Source organism: Schistocerca serialis, chromosome 7, assembly GCF_023864345.2.
Source record: "Schistocerca serialis cubense isolate TAMUIC-IGC-003099 chromosome 7, iqSchSeri2.2, whole genome shotgun sequence".
NCBI lineage: Eukaryota > Metazoa > Arthropoda > Insecta > Orthoptera > Acrididae > Schistocerca > Schistocerca serialis.
Window position 1 is genome coordinate 190,773,783 of NC_064644.1, and position 23,005 is coordinate 190,796,787.

The 23,005-nt window shown below is 40.4% G+C and overlaps 1 protein-coding gene across 3 annotated transcripts in view; it reads left to right on the top strand.

Annotated features, from left to right (window-relative positions):
* LOC126412441 (Hermansky-Pudlak syndrome 5 protein homolog) overlaps positions 1–23,005 on the top strand; it is a 74,742-nt gene that overhangs the window by 4,054 nt on the left and 47,683 nt on the right. For all 3 annotated transcript variants that reach the window (XM_050082040.1, XM_050082041.1, XM_050082042.1), the window contains one exon: positions 7,435–7,545. In XM_050082040.1, the coding sequence (XP_049937997.1) occupies positions 7,435–7,545 (111 nt within the window). The remainder of the gene's footprint in view (positions 1–7,434; positions 7,546–23,005) is intronic.

The window sequence follows — 23,005 nt, forward strand, 5'->3', positions numbered from 1 at the left end:
CTGATTTTGTATTTATAGCCCTGTATTCACTTGACCAAAAGTCTTGTTCCTCCTGCCACCGAACTTCACTATTCCCACTATATCTAACTTTAACCTATCCATTTCCCTTTTTAAATTTTCTAACCTACCTGCCCGATTAGGGGATCTGACATTCCATGCACCAATCCATAGAATGCCAGTTCTCTTTCTCCCGATAACAACGTCCTCTTGAGTAGTCCCCGGCTGGAGATCCGAATGGGGGACTATTTTATTTCTGGAATATAAACTTGTACTACTGTAGTAGGCATGGGCTTTGTGTCTATCTTGGCTACAATAAAGCATTCAGTATGCTGTTCGCAGTAGCTTACGCACGCTCCTATATTTTTATTCATTATTAAACCCACTCCTGCATTACTCCCATTTGATTATGTATTTATAACCCTGTATTCACCTGACCGTAAGTCTTGTTCCTCCTGCCACCGAACTTCACTAATTCCCACTATATCCGACTTTAGCCTACACATTTTCCTTTCTAAATTTCTAACCTACCTGCCTGATTAAGGGATCGGACATTCCACACTCCGATCTGTAGAACACAAGTTTTGTTTCTCCTGATAACGACATTCTCTTGAGTAGTCCTCGCCCGGAGATCCGAATGGGGGACTATTTTACCTCCGGAATATTTTACCTAAGAGGACGCCATCATCATGTAATCATACAGTAAAGCTGCATGCTCTTGGGAAAAATTATGGCTGTAGTTTCCCCTTGCTTTCAGCCGTTCGCAGTACTAGCATAGCAAGGCCGTTTTGGTTAGTCTTACAAGGCCAGATCAGTCAATCATCCAGGCTGTTGCCCCTGCAACTACTGAAAAGGCTATTGCCCCTTCGCAGGAGAGCTTCTGTAAAGTTTGGGAGGTAGGAGACGAGGTACTGGAAGAAGTAAAGCTGTGAGGACGGGGCGTGAGTCGTGTGTGGGTAGCTCAGTTGGTAGAGCACTTGCTCGCGAAAGGCAAAGGTCCCGAGTTCGAGTCTCGGTCCGGCACACAGTTTTATTCTGTTTTCTTAGCTCTGCCCTGCTCCCATCTCCATAAGTTCTTACCTCTCTTCAATTTCTTCAGTTGTAGTCTGCATTTCATAACCAGTAAATTATGATCAGAGCCCACATCTTCCAGTGGAAATGTTTTGCAGTTTAAAATCTGGTTTTGAAATTTGTATTACCATTATGTTATTTATTTTAAAGCTTACAATGCCACCCGGTCTCTTCCACATATATAGTCTTCTTTCATGATTCTTAAACAAGGTGTTAGCTATGATTAAATTATGCACTATGTAAAAGTCTGCGAGGTGGTTTCCTCTTTCACGTGGTTTCCCCTGTTCCATATTCACCTACTATTTTTGCTTCTCTTCCTTTTCCTACATCCGAATGGCAGTCCCCCGTCACGATTAAATTTTCGTCTCCCTCAACTATCTGAATCATTTCTTTTATCTTATCATACATGTCTTCAATCTCTCCATCTTCTGCAAATGTAATCGGTCTATAAACTTGAACTACTGTTGTAGGTGTTGGCTTTCTTGTCTATCTCGGCTATGGTAACATGTTAAGTATACTATTTTCATTCATTGTGGAACAGATTGTCAGGGAAGTAAAATAATTACAACTTGGAGAAAAACTGTTGCATGGTTTTAACATACTGACTTATGCAGATGATACCATAATCTTAGGAGAAAATGAAGAAGATATTAATTCACTCATCACAATATTGTGTAACAGCTTACTTGGAACAGGAATAGAAATAAATGCCAATAAAATCAAATACTTCATTGTCTCATGGCTAACTAACGCAGATTATATCTTTAAAATTGGTGCGAAGGAAATTGAAATAGTAACAGAGTTCATCCAGAACTGCAGTACTAGCACAGCAAGGCCACTTTAACTAATGCTGTAACACCAGATTAATCAATTACCAGGCTATTTTCCCTGTACTTCTGAAAAGGCTACTGCCCCTCTGCAAGAACCAAGGGTTAGTCTGTCCTCTCTACAGATACCTACCCATTTTGGTGGCACCTATGGTACAGCTATCTGTATTGTTGAGGCATGCAAGCTAGTGTAGCTTGCCCAAGGTCTGTGGTTTATGGAAAGGAGGAGGGCTGGGGGCTGATGTTTTCAGTGCCTATCTCTGATAATATCCGAAACCTCCAGTTTCAATGGCTTCTCATAGAATTTTATCAGATTTCTGTTTTTGCCTTACATTTATTGAACTTCTGTTGGTCATTATTACTGCTATAGAACTGGAATCTGTGTGTTGCAACAATTTCCCATTATTACCGCTAGCTCCTTGGTTTTATGTAGTGTTCCTTATGAAGTTTGGAACTGCTTTTTATTTGCTCCAGTTTAGGAAGATATTAAAAATACTGGCCTCTTACTGAACTGAAGTGGGTCTCAGATTGGTACCATGCCTTTCTGAAATAGATTTTGTGTAATTTATGTATGCACTTCAATTCACCATCTGTATTGTTTCTTCAATGAGCAACAATGGCTTCCTTACCTCATGTTGAGACACTGGGTCTGCTGCAGTGCTTTTTAATATCCCAAATATTCTACAAATGAAGATGTAACACATTGTAAATTGTGATTAGACTACAAAGATCTAGAGTTTGGTTCCCAGTCAGCTCTAGAAGTTTGCTGTCAGCAGTTAATCTCCAATAATTGTTTGTTAAAGTGAAAGTTACCAAGTTGCACTGTGATTTGTTGTTCACAATAAACTGTAGGTGCCATAGAATTTGTTGAAGTCTTTTTAAATCTCTGATAGGAATAAGGGTACGCAATCTCCAACAGGATCACATCCAGTAAAGCACTGTGATGTTCAAACCAACCTTGGGCTTCTTGTGGACAGCTTTACCACTTTTTTACTACATTGGTAGATGGAGAGATCTTTCGAGTGCTGGTGTAGAAAGTATACGAAGTTGACTCTGACATAGAACATTCCTTTGTATCATTCTTTTAAATTTTGCATCATTTTTCAAAGTGATTAATTTAGTTGGCAAGGTGATACTGATATCGCCCTGACTACTGCCAAGCGATTGGCAGCTGCTGTGAATCAGTGAGTTGGAAGAGCTCCTGAGAGTCTTGTGCCTGTGATACCTGTACCAGAGATACCTCAGGTACTATTCTCTCATGTGGATCCTGGCTCCTCTGCAGAAAGTACAAGATCTGTCATTACCTGTTCACTTGACTGCAAGTGGTGTGTCAATGGTAGATCTAGGTGTCCTGTCCAGGGTGGATTCGGGTGTTGTACCGATCCCTGTAACCAACAAGTTCGAGATGCTGCCTTTCACTGATATTGAAACAGCCAGTGGGACTCAAGTCACCTGTTTTGGGAAATCTGTTTTACCTGGTGTTAGGAGGCAAACGCAAAAGGATAGGGGTTTATTAACTGTCAGTGGTCCAAATGTATGGTGAATGATGGTGCCCCTTAGCAGCAGGGGATAGGAAGGTACACCAGGTGCACTAGGTGCACTATGTGTGTGTGTGCCTGGAGCTTTATTCAACTTTTTGAAGAGACTATTACAGTAGCCATTGAGGGAACAGAGTGCAACCAACTGCAAATTGTGGCACACATTGGAACAAATGATGCTTGTCATCTGGGCTCCGGGGTCATTCATGAGTCATCCCGGCGACTGTCATTGTAGGTTAAGTAGACCAATCTGTGTGTAAAGTTTCAAGGAAACTCACAATTTTGCAGCATGGTCCCCAGATCTGATTGTGGCCCTTCAGTTCTTAGTCAAATGGAAGGACTGAACCAGAGATTTTGAAAGTTCTGGGACAAGCTAAGCTGCAACTTCCTGTATTTGCACTATAGTGTTGAGAACTGTAGGGGTCCCCTTAAATAGGTCCGGTGTGCACTACACATAAGAGGCTGTTACTCCGGTAGCTGACTCTGTGTGGGGTGCACACAAGATTTTTTTTTGATCAGGTGACTCTCCAGCAAATCCAGATAATAATAGTTGTAGAAAAACCAGACATATCAAAGATAGAAAGAAATGCCTCACGCAGGTGAGAATATTAATAGAATATTGAAGTGCTCATGAAATGTAGTGAAACTCATATAATAGTAGTTATAGAAAGCTGGTTGAAACCTGAAATTGATAGCAGTGAGATTTTTGTTGAAAATCTGAGTGTTTATTAAAGGACAGGCAAATGGGAAACAGAGTTGGTGTATTTGTCGCAGCAGGCAGGAAACTCAAATCCACTGAGATAGAAGTTGAAGCTGCATGTGAGATTGTTGGGGCAAGACTCAGTATCGGGGGTGGTCATAATATGTTAATTGGGTCTTTCTATCGCCCCCCAGACTCATCTCCTGATGTAACCGAAAACTTTACAGAAAACCTCTGTTCACTTATACACAAGTTTCCCAAACATAATGTAATCATTGGGGAAGACTTTAATCATACAACAATCAATTTGGGAAAATTACAGTTTTGTAAATGGTGGGCATGATAAGACATCCTGTGAACCATTATTAAATGCCTTCTCTGAAAACTACTTAGAACAGATAGTTAGGAACCCGACCCATGAGGGAAATGTATTGGATTTAATGGCAACAAATAGACATGACCTGACCTTGAGGATGTCCACATTGAAACTGGTATCAGTGACCATAATGTGGTTGTGGCAAAGGTGATTACCAAAATATAACTAGAACAACCAAACCAAGCAGAAAGACATATATGTTCAGTAAACTAGATAAAAAAATCAGTAGTTTCATATCCAATGAAGAACTTGAAACTTTCAGAATGGGGCAGTAGCTCAAATTTAAAAGAATAATTAACAGTGCACTGGATAGATATTTATCCAGTAGAACAGTTCATGATGGGAAGGAAACTCTATGGTATACAGTCACTCTAAAGAAACAGAGATTACTGCATAATAGGTGTAAAACAAAGGATAAGACTATAGCTAGAGAGATGCTGAATGAAACGCATTTGGCTGCCAAGAGAGCAGTATATGATGCTTTTAATGACTACCGTAGCAGAATATTGTCAAATTCTGATCATATGTAAAGACTGTTAGTGGCACCAAAGTTAGTGTCTAGTCACTATAGAATGACAAAGAAACGAAAGTTGATGGTAGCAAAGCAAAAGCTGAAGGGCTTAACTTTGTTTTCAAATATTCCTTTTCAAAGGAAAACCCACGAGAATTGCCCCAACTTAATTGTCATACCACTGAAAAGATGAATGAAGTAAGTATGTGTCACTGGTGTTGAGAAAATCATTAAAATTGAACAAAGCTCCAGGCCCCCAATGGAATCCCCGTCAGATTCTATACTGAATCTGCTGCTCAGTTAGCCCTTCTTCTATCTGTAATCTGTCATAGATCCCTTGAACAAAAAACCATCCCAGTCCTTAAAAAAGGCACAGCTCACACCTGTCTACAAGAAGTGTAGTAGACGTGATCCACAAAATTACTGTCCGTTATCCTTTATATCGATTTGTTGTAGAATCTTATGACATACTCTGAGCTCGAACATAATGAAGTATCTTGAACAGAATGACCTTCTCAATGCCAACCAGCATGGATTTCAAAAACATCTTGTGGAACCCAACTCGGACTTTTCTCACATGACATGCTGAAGACTTTGGATCATGGCAACTGGGTAGATGCAGCATTTCTCGCTCTCTGAAAAGCATTTGTCTCAGTATGACACCTATGTTTATTGTCAGAAGTACGATCATATAGAGAATCAAGTGAAATTGGTGACTGGATTGAGGACTTTTTGGTAGGGAGAACACAACATGTTATCTTGTATGTAGAGTCATCAGATGTCGAGATAACTTTGGGTGTGCCCCATGGAAGTGTGTTGGGACTTTTGCTGTTCATGTTGGATATTAATGACCTTGCAGACAGTATTAATAGTAAATCAGGTTTACTGTAGATGATGCAGTTGTATGTACAGTGAAATACTGTCCAAGAGAAGCTGCGTAAATGTTCAGTCAAATCTTAAGATTTTGATGTGATGCAGGTACTGGAACTTGCCCTACATGTTCAGAAATGTAAAATTCTGCCCATCACAAAAGGAAAAAAATTAGTATTCTGTGACTGTAATGTCAATGAGTCAGTGTTGGAATGAGCCAACTCATACAAATAACTGGGTGTAACACTTCATAGGGATGAAGTGGAGTGATCACATATGTTCGGTTGTGGGTAAATCAGGTGGTAGACTTCGGTTTATTGGTAGAATTCTGGGGAAGTGTAATCAGTCTATAGAAGAGATTGCTTACAAATCACTTGTGCAACTGGTTCTAGGACATTACTCAAGTGTATGGGACCCGTATCAGGTAGGACTGACAGGGGATGTTGAACATATGCAGAGAAGGGCAGCAGCAATGGTCAGAGGTTTGTTTAAACTGTGGGAGAGGGTCACAGAGGTACTGAAGAAACTGAATTGGAAGATTCTTGAAGATGGACATAAACTATCCTGAGAAAATCTAGTAACAAAATTTCAAGGACCAGCTTTAAATGATTACTCTAGGAATATACTAGTGCCTCGTACTTATTACACAGGTAGGGATCGTGAGCACAAGATTGGAATAATTACTGCGCGCGCGCACACACACACACACACACACACACACACACACACACACACAGAGGCATTCAGTTAATCATTCTTCCCATACTCCATATGTGAATGGAATAACTGGTGCAACTGGTAATAACTGGTACAGTGGGATGTACCCTCTACTTTGCTCCTCACGGTGTTTGCAGAATATTGATGTGGATGTAGCTGTGGCTATAATTCCCCCCCCCCCCTCCCCCCCCCCCCAAAACACACACACACACACACACACACACACACACACACACACACACACCAACAACAAAGTGAATCGTGAGCAGAAATTTTGATCCTGTCAAGGCCACCCATCAGGTTTGACCCAAGACATATTCACAAATCATCATAAACCAAGTGTGGAAATCCAGTAAGTGTAGGATACACATTGTAACAAGAGTTGTAGTTGTCATCATGACATCATATTTATTGGCTTTGCCAACTCGTAACTAAATTGCCAACTTCCAATCTATTCTAAGACATTGAGTTGTGCTGCAGATTAGTTTGTCACAATAGTCTATATTGCAAAAAAAATAATTAAGACCACAATAAATTTTTCAGTGTTCTTTTTTTTTCTCTGTTTATGTATATACAAAGCTGCACAACTCATCGTTATTACATCTGGTGTTGATAAGTTCAACTGACCCACACAAGCTTATAATAGTAATTTGCATGTCACAAATAAGTGTGGAGTTCTCAGTCACTACTGATTTATATTATGTAAAACTGAGAATACTTCATTTTAATGGGAAAATTAAAAAAATACATTATATATACATAATTTAACAGGTTTCATAAATGTTATTGAAAACAAAATAAGGTTATCACAGCTATTTCTTTTTCAGTACACCTGCTTCACTGTCTCAAAAAGTTTTCTAATATTTGGTGCCACAAGTGGAGGCCTCTATGTGTTTCGCAGAGAATCGTGTGTTTTTCTACAGTTGATTCCTAACAAGGTAAATATATGAAAAATAATTGAGATGTAAACATACTTTTAATGTATATGTGGTAATTTCAAGTGTTATTTGTTCTGCACATGCACCAGTTTTGAATTCAATTACAGGTTTCACAACTTGTACTTTACAATAAAAATTGAACTGGCAGTTTTCTTTCTCTGTCCTTATGGCTGTGGCCTATATACCTATGCTGGATCATCATTGCCTGTAGAAAATACTAATTCATTGGAAAATATTACATTCTGTCAATCACAATACATATTTTCCTCCACAAATACTCATTGGTAGTCAGTGATCATCATGGAACTTCCCCTTGGTGGCTGCACATTTCCTTTGTGCCACAAATACTCATTGGTAGTCAGTGATCATCATGGAACTTCCCCTTGGTGGCTGCACATTTACTTTGTGCTCAAGTCTTGTGAAACTTGTACCAAACCTTATCAACTGACCTGGGAAATGCCGTAATATGTGCATGTTAAATTTAACTGTGTATGGATACCGTTCCGACATTTTTCTGAAGATTGTGTGGCAGCTGTGCCACAGAAATGCATGAATGAAACAGAGCTACTTACAGCTGGCACAAGCTAGTTGCATCAGGTATTTGTTGGCATGCACATTTACCGATAACCACAGTCCTGACAACGGTGTGACACGCATAGGTGTAGTAGGTCTGCATAAAGCAGCAGTGCAGATGCATTTTTTTTCCCTCCACAATCTTCAGACTTAGTGTGTCGAGCCCAATGCGAGCTCTGCATCGATGCGTATGGAAGTTGGTTTGATGATCTGTGTTATTTTCTGCTTGCATCAGCCAAGTATAGGCACCCTTCAATCATGTAAATAGCTTGCTTTGTTCCAGACACGGGTCTATTGTTCTCTCTCTGTCATGGGATCGGTTGACGCACTGGGCACTGAGGAGTGTACACCTTCCAGGGCAGTGTTCGAGTGGAATTATCGTACAAACACCTATACCTCTTTTGCCAATTAATAGTCATTGTAAACATATCATTTGTCAGTTGTTCATTTACTCTTTTGTGTAGAATAAATATACTTATGGCAAATATGTACTTTATCAAGTCCCATCACTATAACCTGTGTCCTAAACATAGTGCGTGGGTGCAACATTAGAGCAAACTCACTGCATGACTTGCGTGTAAGCAGTGGTGCCCATAAGTTCCATACTTCACTTCCCAAAGTTTTTGCTTTCATTCTGTTGTCTGCTTCAAACAGTCAAGTTACATCATAACAACATCCCACCATGCGGCACAGCCTGCCTGTAATCCAGGTATTTAATGGGTTACAACTTGGCACCTCATCACCATTTGATGTAGGTGCCCTGTCTCCAGCAGGCCACATAATCAGCACATCGCCTCCACTGGAGCTCCACACACCAACTACCACATGACTGGTTGCTTGTCCATTGCAGCTCCTGGACTCGTGTTCACTTCCCTGTGTCAGCACTGTATCAGGTGTCTAGGCAGGATGAACTTCCACACTGGTTTTTATGTTCTTTGCCATCAAGCTCTGGGCACCGCACTCTGTGCTGCTGGGCTTGTCCTTTGCAGTTCAAGTCATGATGAGATCAATGTTGCAAGAGAATGGACACTTCGCTTAAACTATGTGGTTCCACTACGGTGAAGCATTGAGGCCGCTTTGAATCCCGCACCATGCTTCTGTCTCTGTGTGTGTGTCAGTGAACTCTGAACAGTGCAGCCCATGAATGCTTTATTTTGTTATCATTTATCATCAGTGCTTTTCTAGGTGGTCTTTTGTACTCACAGCCGTGAGGTCAGCTACATGTTACTACAGGCAGTTTGCGACTAGCACCGTGTGCCACTACTGTCACTAGTCAGCTGCAGGAGGACACACCTACTGTGCGCGTGTCCAGTCACCACTGATGGCTCACCGTCATGGTGCTTGCAATGATGTCACGATGATCTGCATGAAACCCAAACATCTGTCTACAAGCCATATGCAGGCTGGATGATGCTTGTGCCTTGTTAAAGCTCCGTAGCTCTGCTCTCCAAATGGCGATCTATGTGCAATCGTGTTGCAGAAATGTGTGAACGGGCCAGAGTTGCTCACAGCTGGCACAAGTTAGCTGTGTCAGGTATCCATCAGCATGCACACTTACCAATAGGCAGAATTCTGACAGTGGTGTGATATCAAGGGTGCAGGTCAACAGAAAGTAACAGGCAGTGTGAGCTGAGCCACTGTACAGTGCAGATGGACCACAAATAGAGTCCAATGCGAGTGCTCTGCTGGCATGTATTGAAGCTAGCTTGGTGCTCTCTGTTTGTTTTTGCTTTCATTTTATCATGTACATGAAGTACACAGCACCTCGCAATGGCGAAGAAAGTTTGCTTCGTTCTGGTCCACGTCACTGAGAAGTGTGTACCCTTCAGGACAGTGTTTGAGTGGAGCTATCATGGTCATGAGGCCATCAGCTTCATGATCGCAAGTTCTTAGTCATTGTGAACGTTTCATATGTCAGTTGTTCATTTACTCTTTTGTGTAGAATAAATATATTTACTGCAGATGTGCGCCTCATCAATTCTTGTCACCATAGCACATGTCGTGAATAGTGGGAAGGTGTGACAATAAAGTTGGCTCACTGCATGACTGACATGAAAGTGGCAATAGCACCATGTTCTCTCTTTACTGTGGTAGTGCAATTAAGTGTTGAGAAGAGAACTTGAAACGTGCTAGCAAATACAATAAGAAGTTGAATTTAACATCAGGAGTGCCACATGAATCATTTTTGACGCAGAAGGGTCCTGCCCCCTTCATAATCATTGCAGGACCAGACGCTCCTGTGACTTTTAGTCGTTTCTGGAGTTATACAACTCGTCAAAATTTCATCCCTATAGCTTACTTAGAAGTACGAGAAATTTACCTATTACACCTGATGTACCATGTAGGACGTTTTTTTACCCATGTGCAGTTTAATGTAATTTGATTTCAATAACACTGGTCTGCAGACTTCAAATAGTTTCTGAGCATGGCTCAAAGCGATTCACGAGATGTTGAAGTGTATTATGCCAGTTTAGGACAAAAAATAACCTGAAATAAGAACAATTTGGAGGTCGGACGATGTTATGTATCACTGTGGCTTTCCGTTCCTTACGGACTGGCAACATGCTGTCTTCTTAGGCTTAATTTTATATCATCAAGGAGACAACACAAGAAAACTGATAAATTTTGCCTTCCTTCAGAAATATGGAACCTATATACTGCATTGCCTGTTACAAGCGAGGTGAGAACATGATTGCTGATGGGTGTTGTATCCTTGCAACTGCAGGTGCCCATTCATACAGTATATGCCAAAGAAACCAGATAAGTGTTGGATAAAATACTGGCTTTTGTGTGACGCTGACAAGTGCTGCTGCCTGAACGGATTGCCTTACTGTGGCAAACATGAAAGTCTAGGTCTGAGCGAAGGTCTTGGGCACCATTTTATGAAGTTGGCACAGGCAGTCCTCAACTGTGACCATTTAACATCACGAATGACAATTTCTTCACTTCTGTGAATCTGGCAAATGAGCTGAAACAAAAATGAACTATTTTAGTTGGTACTATGCGGAGATCACTGAAAGAGGTCCCTCCTGTGGTGCGAAGTGGAGATGACGCATTGTATGCAACAAACTTGTACAAATTTGGTGACAATCTTCCTACAGGATATTAAGACAAAAAGAAGAAGAAAAAAATGTTCTTATTCTGAGTAACATGCATGCTGGATGTCACTTCAATGAGAATACTGAGAAGAAATTTTCAGAAACTGTGAACATTGTGTATATAATCCGGGACATGTGGAAAAAAACCAGGAATTTTTTCATCTTGGAGAAAACTAGGAAAACCCTGGAAATTTTTTAGAATTCTGGGAATTTTTCATTGTTTTAAAATTCAGTTAAATGTTTGTAATTTTGGCTGGTAAGAGCTGGTAAGTGGCGAAATGTGTCAAAGGCTGTAGGACGAAGACTGTGGAATACTTCATAACAATAAACTGCTGCCGACAAGCATGACATCACAACTGTTTACATTAGGTTCGTTTGACCAGTTGCCTGTGGGCTCACGCACATGCGCAGTAGTTGCGTATGGATAGTACCTCCTCCCGCTTCTGGCTATTTGAAGTGTGGCTGTTAGCTGTATCAGCAGTAGCGACAAGTAGCCAAATGGTAGCCGGAAAAATTTTCTGGTACACCCAAGTTGCCAGATTGCTGCATGCACTTAGGGGTCTGGGTTTTAGCACGGAGCGGGTTAGTCTCCACATAAGCCATGCTTACGTTTAGTGATTTTGATGTTTCCTCTTTGTTTACACTTCTCACATCAAATGAAAACAAAATGGATTTCTGTTGTTGGGAGCTATCGAGTGAATTAAAATACATTCACATAATTACAGAAGGCTGTCATATGTTATTTGTTTGTTTTCTGATTTTATTTTATTTCCACGTTTATGGCAGTCAGTCGCCTTGCAGAATAATGAAGTTATTTTTGTCAGTTTGATAAATAAATTTGGCTTTCATTAATGTTTTCCCCAGAGGCAGTCAATTTGTTAGAAACCAAGTGTTTCGTTCCACAATGTTGTCTAGGTTCAACTATTCACTGAATTTCAAGTGCACATTTTCATCTTCTGGCACTTACGTCATTATGCCATAATAAAGAACCAGACATGAGATAATACAGTATTGGTATTCCAAGAAAATTTGCATCCTGAAAACTGCACTGAAATCTTAAGATCAGGTTGGGACCTACTTCATTTGGAATCTGGACATACGAGGGGTGTTCGAAAAGTTCGTGCAAAGTCCGAGAGATGGCACCACTAGTGCATATTGAGGTCGTGTTTAGTTAGTAGCATCTTTGGAAAGAATGCACACCAAGTTTCAGCCATATTGGTGTATTTCTTTGGGTTTGGCATTTGTGTGAATCAAGGAATCGAGTGATTGTCAAGAAATGGACAAAAAAGGATTTCGTGTGGTGATTAAAGATTACTTTATGAAAGGCAAAACGCCTCAGGAGACTAAAGAGAAGCTTGATAAACATTACCATGACTCTGAACCTTCGATTAGAACAGTTTATAAGTGGGCATATGGGCACAAGTGATGCTGAATGTTCTGGACACCCTGTGCAGTTTACGTCTCCAGATATCATTGATAAAATCCATGATACGGTGACGGATGACAGAAGAGTTAGGGTGCGTGAGATTACTAGTGTTGTGGGCATCTCGAATGAATGAGTACATAATATTTTGCATAAACATTTGGACATGAGAAAGCTATCTACAAGATGGGTTCCGCAATTGCTCACGCTTGACCAAAAATGGAATCGTGTGAAGTGTTGCAACGACGGTTTGCAGCTTTTCAGGAAGAATCCGCAGGACTTGAAGCATTGTTTTGTCACTGTGGATGAAACATGGATACATTAGTATACTCCTGAGACCAAAGAACAGTCGAAACAATGGGTTGCCAAGGGAGAATCGGCACCAAAAAAGGCGAAGACCGTTCCTTCGGCCGGAAAGGTTATGGTGACTTGTCTTTTGTGATTCATAAAGGATAATCCTCATAGACTATCTGGAAAAGGGTAAAACTGTTATAGGTGCATATTATTCATTGTTATTGGACCGTTTGAAAACAGAGCTGCAAGAAAAACACTGGCGATTGGACTGCAAAAAAGTCCTTTTCCATCACGACAATGCACCAGCACGCACCTCAGCAGTTGTGGTAGCAAAATTAATGGAAATAGGATTCCAGCTCATTTTACATCCCCCCCTACTTCCAGACTTGGCTCCCAAATTTGAAGAAATGGCTGACAAAGATTTCATTCAAACGAGGAGATGATTGCAGCAACTAATAACTATTTTGCGAACTTGGACAATTCCTATTTTTTGGAAGGGATTAACAAATTAGAACAGCATTGTACAAAGTGTATAAGTCCAAAAGGAGACTATGTCGAAAAATAAAAAAGGTTTACCCCAAACTCGTAAGTAGTTTATATTTTTGCACAGACTTTTCAAATGCCCTCGTATGCATGTGTACTTTAAGCCTAATTATGCATCCTAGTATGGTGTATGAAATTCCGATGCTCTTGGAGTATCCTATTTCTTGTATGACATCATGTAAGATCTATTAATTCTATTTATCTATGAAGATATGGACTTCCTACGTAATTGTAGCTGCCCATGTGCAATAACTCCTGTTTTCTGGTACTCTCTGGCAACTGATGAAACAATTTCTAACAGACCGTAGGAAAATATTGTGAATGGTGCTTTTAAAAGCATTAGTTTCAAAGTAAATTTCCTTTTATGCAAGATGAATTATATTACATGTGTAAATGTGCAATGAATTTCTTAAATCGCAGACTGTTTGGCTCTCATTTAAAATTTAATGCATTGAGGACTAGCCACTTTGAAGAATTTCGAACCCAGAAGACCAGACATTGTCATCTACTAGCACATTTGTGTGATGTATCTTAAAGTGTAACACATCCGAGAAAGACCAATATTATACATGATAGTTTAGCTTTTCTTGTAGCTACACTGTTTGCATTAATTTAAACTATTAACTTTTCCTATTTGTGTGTCCACACTACTTAACAGTGATGTTACTGTTGGTTGACTACATTACATGTCGTATGCTCTGAATATTTGCTGTCATTGACAGATAAGATCATGTGACATGAGCTATGACCGGCTTACAAAAGTGCATGTCAGTCTTGATTTCAGTGCTTCGAAAACTAGTGTGCTGTTGCAAATCTATGCTTTCGCAATATGAATACAAAAATATGCACCTTATCATAATATGAAAATATGCAGCATAAATGTTGCTGCACATCACAGGTTTTTCCAAAACTTTCTCTTTCTGCCGAGTTTTTTTTGTTTCCTGAAGTTCCACACTGGTGTACAAAATCTTTACTATTCAAAGGATTGATATTTTTACAGCTCCAAGGGAAAGTTTACTGTCGCTTATCATGGAAAAAGTATATTTTTCACCTTGGAAAAAGTGCGTTGTTAACTGGGAAATTCAGGTAAAATCTGAAACTTTCTTCCTTGTCCGCGTACACACCGTAGTTGAAGTTTTACAATGAAACTAAGGGAGGAGGCGATATAGTTGACTGAATGACTAGGCTCCATAGTGCCCGAGCTGGCACCCACCAATGGCTTGTGCATGTCTTTTACAGCATTCTTGACCTTGCCATGATCAGTGCTCACACAGGTTTTAAGTTATTTGCCTCCAAGATGATTTGATGGTGAGACTATCATCAGAGTAGCAGATGAGCTTGTTGGCGCCTACAAACTACAAAGAGGAGCCAACCTCTCCTTGCAGGCCTTCTGTACCAGCACTGGCCAACATGGGAATAGAAAGCATTGTCAGATTTATGTCGCCATAAAAGCTCCTTGTCTACTGTTGACATTTCCTAACTGATTGTAGTTGACTTTTGCCATAATAGTGTGGTAATGACTTACGACAATCAGCTCCATCTGATCCACCAAAGTAGCAGTTTGCAAGGGTCTCTTGGTTCATTTTATACAGTAGTTTATTAACCTATAACAAGCAGTTTTGAAAGCTCATAAATATCCTGGTTTGAAGCATAGCAGATTCTGGCAGATAAAATAAACAAATTTGCCTATCAAATACATTGTTTTAGTGCTTAACTTTGGCTACAAACAATGATTATTGATTATTCAAATACTTTGTACTCAACACTAAGATTGTACAGTGTCTACACCAAAGACTACACCCCACAGGAGTGATGCTGTGAAAATTGCCAATAATGAAAGCAAAAATTGAAAGTGGTGATTCAGCATTATATAGATAGAGCCTTATTGTAACTATTGCTTCTTTATGATGCCGATGTAAACTGAGCGTCATGCACCTCCGTGAGTTATAGGGTTAAATTTTTCTAAAGCAACATAGCATTCCATTGTGATCTTCTAGGTTTTGTAATCTTAAAGAGTATTTTCTGAGGTTTTATTATATTTATATTCCGTGCTGTAAAATAATGTAAAAACACTTCTTATTAGCAGAGTTACATTCCCTAAACCACAGGAAAATCTTATACTATTAGAAGATAGTACAATTACAAATTTTTTGATGTACAACTTCAAATTGTATTAATTTTTTTGTATTTATCGATAATCCATTTTTCCCTACTTTTGATAGATATTCTTACTCATCAATATGCAAGACTCAGAAATTAAACAATATAGCTTTGAAAGGTTAAAGCATGCTTTTTCCAGCTGTGGCAAAAAAAAAAAAAAAAAAAAAAAAAAAAAAAAAAAAAAAAAAAAAAAAAAAAAAAAAACAACCAGATACAGTTGAGATATTTCCTCCCAAAAATTCCCTACAATTTGCACATAGAAAATTCTGGGCACCTTTTGCAGATGCATATCTTTTCATCTAGGCACTCAGTGTTAATTAAATTTGATCCATATATAGACATCATAGGAAGGAATAACCCTCTGAGGTTTTGGTGTGATTCGTTCATATGAAAAGTATAAGTGGTCGGTCAAACCTAGGCTCTCAGAATAGTGTGACGATTTTTTTTAGCTGCTTACGGGCTGGTATCTATATTTAAGTGTGGCTAAATCCCTAACTTTTGCTGTGATGTGGTTCAGCATAAAAAATTATCTGATGTATACTAAACCAAATGACCAAATGCCTGCGAGAACTTTTTAAAAAAGCCTGGCAAACTGGGCACATTTGCACCTCTGTATGTGATGCGAACATGAATAACCTCTCTTTAAAAGCCCCTAAAAATTCAACCACTGAAGGTGCTGGACTGAAACCATCAAAGTCCATGTAGAACCTTAACACCAAATTTCATTTAGATTTGGAGATGGTCAAGTGGGAACACCCTGTAATAGTGGTCCCTTTGACGTGGAACGACCCAAATGCTATCCTTACTGCTGCGGTATGTTCCATACCTGCATCTCTTCCTCGCCATGATGTGCCCCCATCCCTTGGCAGACTGAGGCATGCCACTTAGCAATCCGCGTATGGAGCAGAGTTTGCGTTTTTAAATTACATTCCACGATGGCGAACTGTATCTGTTATAAACAGCTAAGTGCGCAGTGTTGCTGCATTTTCAGAGATAGCAAGAAAGTTAGTTGACTTCCTTTTCAAAGCTCTTTTACCAGTTTTACTTTCTCTCTTCCGTCATTTGAGATAATCTCCATCAGCTTTCAGGAACCTTGGTTTCTGGTTCGACCATAACGAACAATGTCATTGTGGACCCTCTTGATCTATCCAAGACCTTGGACCAATATTTTGCCCTCTTGATGAAAGAGGAAACCGCCTGGTAGAATTTTGCACAGAACACAACATAATCATAGCTAACACTTGGTTTAAGAATCTTGAAAGAAGGTTGTATACATGGAAGAACCCTGGAGATACTAAAAGGTATCAGATAGATTATATAATGGTAAAACAGAGTTTTAGGAACCAGGTTTTAAATTGTAAGACATTTCCAGGGGCAGATGTGGACTCTGACCACAATCTATTGGTTATGAACAGTAGATTAAAACTGAAGAAACTGCAAAAAGGTGAGAATTTAAGGAGATGGGACCTGGATAAACTGAAAGAACCAGAGGTTGTACAGAGTTTCAGGGAGAGCATAAGGGAACAATTGACAGTAATGGGGGAAAGAAATACAGTAGAAGAAGAATGGGAGCTTTGAGGGATGAAGTAGTGAAGGCAGCAGAGGAGCAAGAAGATAAAAAGACGAGGACTAGTAGAAATCCTTGGGTAACAGAGAAATATTGAATTTAATTGATGAAAGGAGAAAATATAAAAATGCAGTAAATGAAGCAGGCAAAAAGGAATACAAACGTCTCAAAAATGAGATTGACAGGAAGTGCAAAATGGCAAGGAGTATATAGAGGGTCTATACAAGGGCGATGTACTTGAGGACAATATTATGGAAATGGAAAAGGATGTAGATGAAGATGAAATGGGAGATACGATACTGCGTGAAGAGTTTGACAGAGCACTGAAAGATCTGAGTCGAAACAAGGCCCCCGGAGTAGACAACATTCCATTGGAACTACTGACGGCCTTGGGAGAGCCAGTCCTGACAAAACTCTACCATCTGGTGAGCAAGATGTATGAAACAGGCAACATAGCCTCAGACTTCAAGAAGAATATAATAATTCCAATCCCAAAGAAAGCAGGTGTTGACAGATGTGAAAATTACCGAACAATCAGTTTAATAAGCCACAGCTGCAAAATACTAACACGAATTCTTTACAGACAAATGGAAAAACTAGTAGAAGCCGACCTCTGGGAATATCAGTTTGGATTCCGTAGAAACACTGGAACACGTGAGGCAATACTGACCTTACGACTTATCTTAGAAGAAAGATTAAGGAAAGGCAAACCTACGTTTCTAGCATTTGTAGACTTAGAGAAAGCTTTTGACAATGTTGACTGGAATACTCTCTTTCAAATTCTAAAGGTGGCAGGGGTAAAATACAGGGAGCGAAAGGCTATTTACAATTTGTACAGAAACCAGATGGCAGTTATAAGAGTCGAGGGGCATGAAAGGGAAGAAGTGGTTGGGAAGGGGGTGAGACAGAATTGTAGCCTGTCACCGATGTTATCCAATCTGTATATTGAGCAAGCAGTAAAGGGAACAAAAGAAAAATTTGGAGTAGGAATTAAAATCCATGGAGAAGAAATAAAAACTTTGAGGTTTGCCGATGACATTGTAATTCTGTCAGAGACAGCAAAGGACTTGGAAGAGCAGTTGAATGAAATGGACAGTGTCTTGAAAGGAGGATGTAAGATGAACATCAACAAAAGCAAAATGAGGATAATGGAATGTAGTCGAATTAAGTCGAGTGATGTTAAGGGAATTAGATTAGGAAATGAGACAATTAAAGTAGTAAAGGAGTTTTGCTATTTGGGGAGCAAAATAACTGATGATGGTCGAAGTAGAGAGGATATAAAATGTAGACTGGCAATGGCAAGGAAAGCGTTTCTGAAGGAGAGAAATTTGTTAACATTGAGTATAGATTTAAGTGTCAGGAAGTCATTTCTGAAAGTATTTGTATGGAGTGTAGCCATTTATGGAAGTGAAACATGGACGAAAAATAGTTTGGACAAGAAGAGAATAGAAGCTTTCGAAATGTGGTGCTACAGAAGAATGCTGAAGATTAGATGGGTAGATCACATAACTAATGAGGAAGTATTGAATAGGATTGGGGAGAAGAGAAGTTTGTGGCACAACTTGACCAGCAGAAGGGATCGGTTGGTAGGACATGTTCTGAGGCATCAAGGGATCACCAATTTAGTATTGGAGGGCAGCGTGGAGGGTAAAAATTGTAGAGGGAGACCAAGAGATGAATACACTAAGCAGATTCAGAAGGATGTAAGTTGCAGTAGGTACTGGGAGATGAAGAAGCTTGCACAGGATAGAGTACCATGGAGAGCTGCATCAAACCAGTCCCAGGACTGAAGACCACAACAACAACAACAACATCTGTCCAATACCTTGGGTCGATATTTTGGAGACAGAGTCCCACCCATTACCATTCTGCCTTCCTCACTCTGAAACAGGTGGTGGAAGATATCTTTCTCCTCCCAGTATCGTGAATGTTACTATACTGTCTTTACTATGAGGGAGCTTAAACTTGAGCTCTCTTCGTCCCAGTCGTACTTTCCAAGACCGGGCAGCATTCACATTCTGATGTTGCAATACCTATGTCCTGAGGGCTCATATGCTTTGTCCTCCATACATATAGTAACCGTGTTTGGACAGATGGCAGATTTTCCAGTTGCTAGTGGAACACCATTGTCATTCCCATACCTAAGCCTGGTGAGGACAAACACTTTCTTTCCAGTTAATGCCCTGTGTCCCTCACCAGCGGTGTCTGCCAGGTGATGAAACGTATGATTAATGGTCAGCTTGTGTGGTGGCTCAAATCTCAGAATCTCTTCACAAAAACTGTATGTGGGTTCTACAGGCATTATTCTGCAGTTGATCATCTTGCCTCAGGGTTCCGTGCTCAGTGTCATATTATTTGCCATAGCCATTAACCCCGTTATGGATTGTTTCTTGCCAGGTATCTCAGGCTCTCTTTTTGTTGATGACTTTGCAATTTGGTGCAGCTCTCAATGAACCTGTCTGACTTAAGCTGCATGTTCAGTGATTTCTTGATCATGTTTACTCGTGGAGCACCAACAATGGCTTCTGCTTTTCCGCTGACAAGTCTGTTTCTATGAACATATGGCAGCACCAGGAGTTTCTTCACGCATTCCTATGTCTCGGCTCATTTTTTCTTCCATTCATTGACCCAACAAAATTCTTGGGACTTGTGTTTGATAGGAAACTCTTTTGGTCTTCCCACATCTCATATCTGACAGCTTGTTGTACTTGCTTCCTCAATAATCTACATGTTTTATGCAGTGCCTCGTGGAGAGCGGATCGAACCATCCTCCTCCATTTATACCGCCCATTTGAAAATGGATTATTGATGTATTGTATATTCATCCGCACGTCCGTTTATCTTACAGTGTCTTAACACCGTCCACCATTGCAGGATATATTTATCCACTGGTGCCTTCTATACTAGTACCATTGAGACTCTTTACGCTCTTACTTACCATTGTCTTACGAGCGGGATGTTCTCCTCAGTTGTTACACAAGTCATCTGTCTTCTATGCCAAGTCACCCATCCTATGCTCCATTTTTTGATGATTCACTTGACCACCAGTATGGGCTGTGTCCATCTTCTCTCTGTTTTGAAAGCGTTGCTTTACGCTTCATGCCACATTACCCACCCTCCTTTCGTGTTGAGGTATGTGGTCATTTCGGACTCTATTCACTTCCTAAGGACACTACTTCCAGCCTGGTGTATTGCAGGGAGTTTCTCGCTCTTGACACATGGCTTGGGGACAGTGTCGTTGTCTACACTGAAAGTTCCAAGACTGACCATGGTGTTGGGTGTGCCTTTTTACTTGGCGATGACCCTTTTCAATATCTGCTTCTTGACTAGTGCTTGATTTTTACCGCGGAGCTCTACACTGTTTTATCATACCACCCAGTATATTTGCTGAAACGGGCTTCCAAACTGTGTTGTCTGCTAAGATTCTCTCAGTGCTGTTCAGAGCCATAGTGCACTTTAGTCAGTCCACCCTTTAGTACAACGGATCCAAGAATACTTTCTCTCGCTTACTGTGGGGGGCGTTAACGTGGTGTTCGTATGGGTCACTGGTCATGTCAGTGTGCCAGGGAACAAGGGTGCTGATGTTGCTGCAAGGGCTGTAGCTCTTCTCCCTCGGGCTGCTAGTCATTCCATTCCCTCGGATGATCTTCGTGTCACTGTGTGTCTTCATATAGTATGACCTAGGAGTGCACAGTGGTCTTCTCTCCAGGAGAACAAACTCTGGGACATAAACCTCTTCCCGTAGCATTGTCGACTTTCGGTCCTCACATCACGAGGAGATAATTCTAGCCTACCTGCTTATAGGACACTGTCTTTTAGTCACCATCATTTATTAAGTGCCGATCCTGCCCCACTCTATGCTTACTTCTCTCAACCCTTGATGGTGCGCCACGTTCTGATCAGGTGACCATTTTTTGCTGTCTGCCTTGTCGGATGTTTTAGCAGATGGTGTGCATTCTGTCCATCGCATCTTACTTCTTATTTGCTGCAGTGGCATGGCGAAGCAAATTTGATTCCCTCCCCTTCGTGGGGACCTCTGCCATCTCAACAATGTTTTGAGAAATTTTCCCTAGGGCTGTCCTTGTCCTTAGTTGCTCCTCTTTTAAAGTTGCTTGATTGGGTTTTGCCTTTTTCATCTCGTGTTTTTATTTAATACTTTTTTTTTGCTACGTTTTGATATAGGTGCTTATGATATTAGTATTTTTGCATCCTGAAGCACTAACCAACAACCTCAGTACCATTACGGTACTGTAATTCTTACAGCGTCCATTCTGTTGTTCTCCAAGCACTGGCCAATCTGGCTACGAGCACAGTATGTATGCACACTGATAGGCCGCCCACATTGTTGCATGTCTGCTGTCGCAGCTCTGCCATGCCTGAATGCATCTACCCACTGAGCTGCTATTTGGTGCGGTAGAGCAACATTCCCCACCGCTTCCATAAGCATTGTCGTGCATTTCTCCCATGGTGAACTAGAGTCTTTACTTAAGAGTGCTGTTAAAGTTGGGTAACGTCATCCTGAATGGCTGCGCAACTCACAGTGTGGCCCCTCTTCACATTTCATTCTCCTGGAAAAAGACTGCCATCTAGTCTAATGTTACATTATTGTCGATTCTTGGGGAGACTCCTGACGATGCCATGAAATGCGTGTAGGTTGTGATGTACTGTTATGTACTGTTGCAACTGACAGTAAAACAGGGTTGCGACAACAACCTTGTTTTCATGTTTCTTTTTCTCGTGCTGTATCTGTGTGTGTGTGTGTGTTTGTTTGTTTGTTTGTTTGTTTGTTTGTTTGTTTGTTCATCTGTCTCCCTATATGTAATGTTTACAAATGAGTTAACCTTCCATTTGCATAATCCAGACTTTTTTAGTTTTTTATGATTTTTGAGACAATAAATTGTTGCCGTGACTTCCAGTTATGTAAAGCAAGACTTGTCATCGAGGGGTTTAATAGTACTGTGGTGTAGACTGCTGTAAAACTTTTAGTGCAGTAGCTAAACTGAGTGTAGTTTGTTCCACGTTAGTGTTGGTGCAGCTGAGATGATGCATATGATACATATCTACTGCTTTCTTATACGAGGATTTAGATGTAATCTATTTGCAACAACCAGAAGGATACAGTGATGGCACAGGATGAGTTCGAAAATCTAGGTGAAGTTTGTATGGACTTAAGCAAGTACTGAGATGCTAGAGAATAAATGTGTTTTAGGATTTCTCTTGTCAGCAGGTTTCAAGGCAAGTGATGTGGATTTCTTCTTATACATCAGAGAAGAAGGTGACACTGTTATTCGCTCTTTATGTAGATGGTGGGTTAGTTATGGTGAGTGAGGAGCAGGAAGCCAGGAGTTCATTGAAGAGTTGAAAATTAAATTCAAGATCATCATGAAACCAGCACTGTGCATCCTCAGACTCAAGATTTAATGATTTGAGGATGGTGCAGTCTAGATAAGTCAGCAAACTTATGCAAGGAAGATTTTGGAGCAGTTCAGTTTTCAGGAGTGCAAACTTCTTTCAACATCTATTGTAAAGAAGCCAGATACATCACCTATGAACAACCAGTTGGAGCACTGATGTTTCTGCTGCTTGGAATGGGTCCCGATTTGACTTAAATGTATCAAACACTTCACTCAGCACCAGCATATGATGTAGTGAGATTAAAATGAATATTTTGGTATTTAGCTGATATATGTGACCTAGCCATAATCTACTGTCCAGTTTTAGCAATGGGGCTCCAGACTGTTATGCTGATGTGGCCAGGGGGGGGGGGGGGGGGGGTGCAACAAAACTGGTCAATATCTGGTG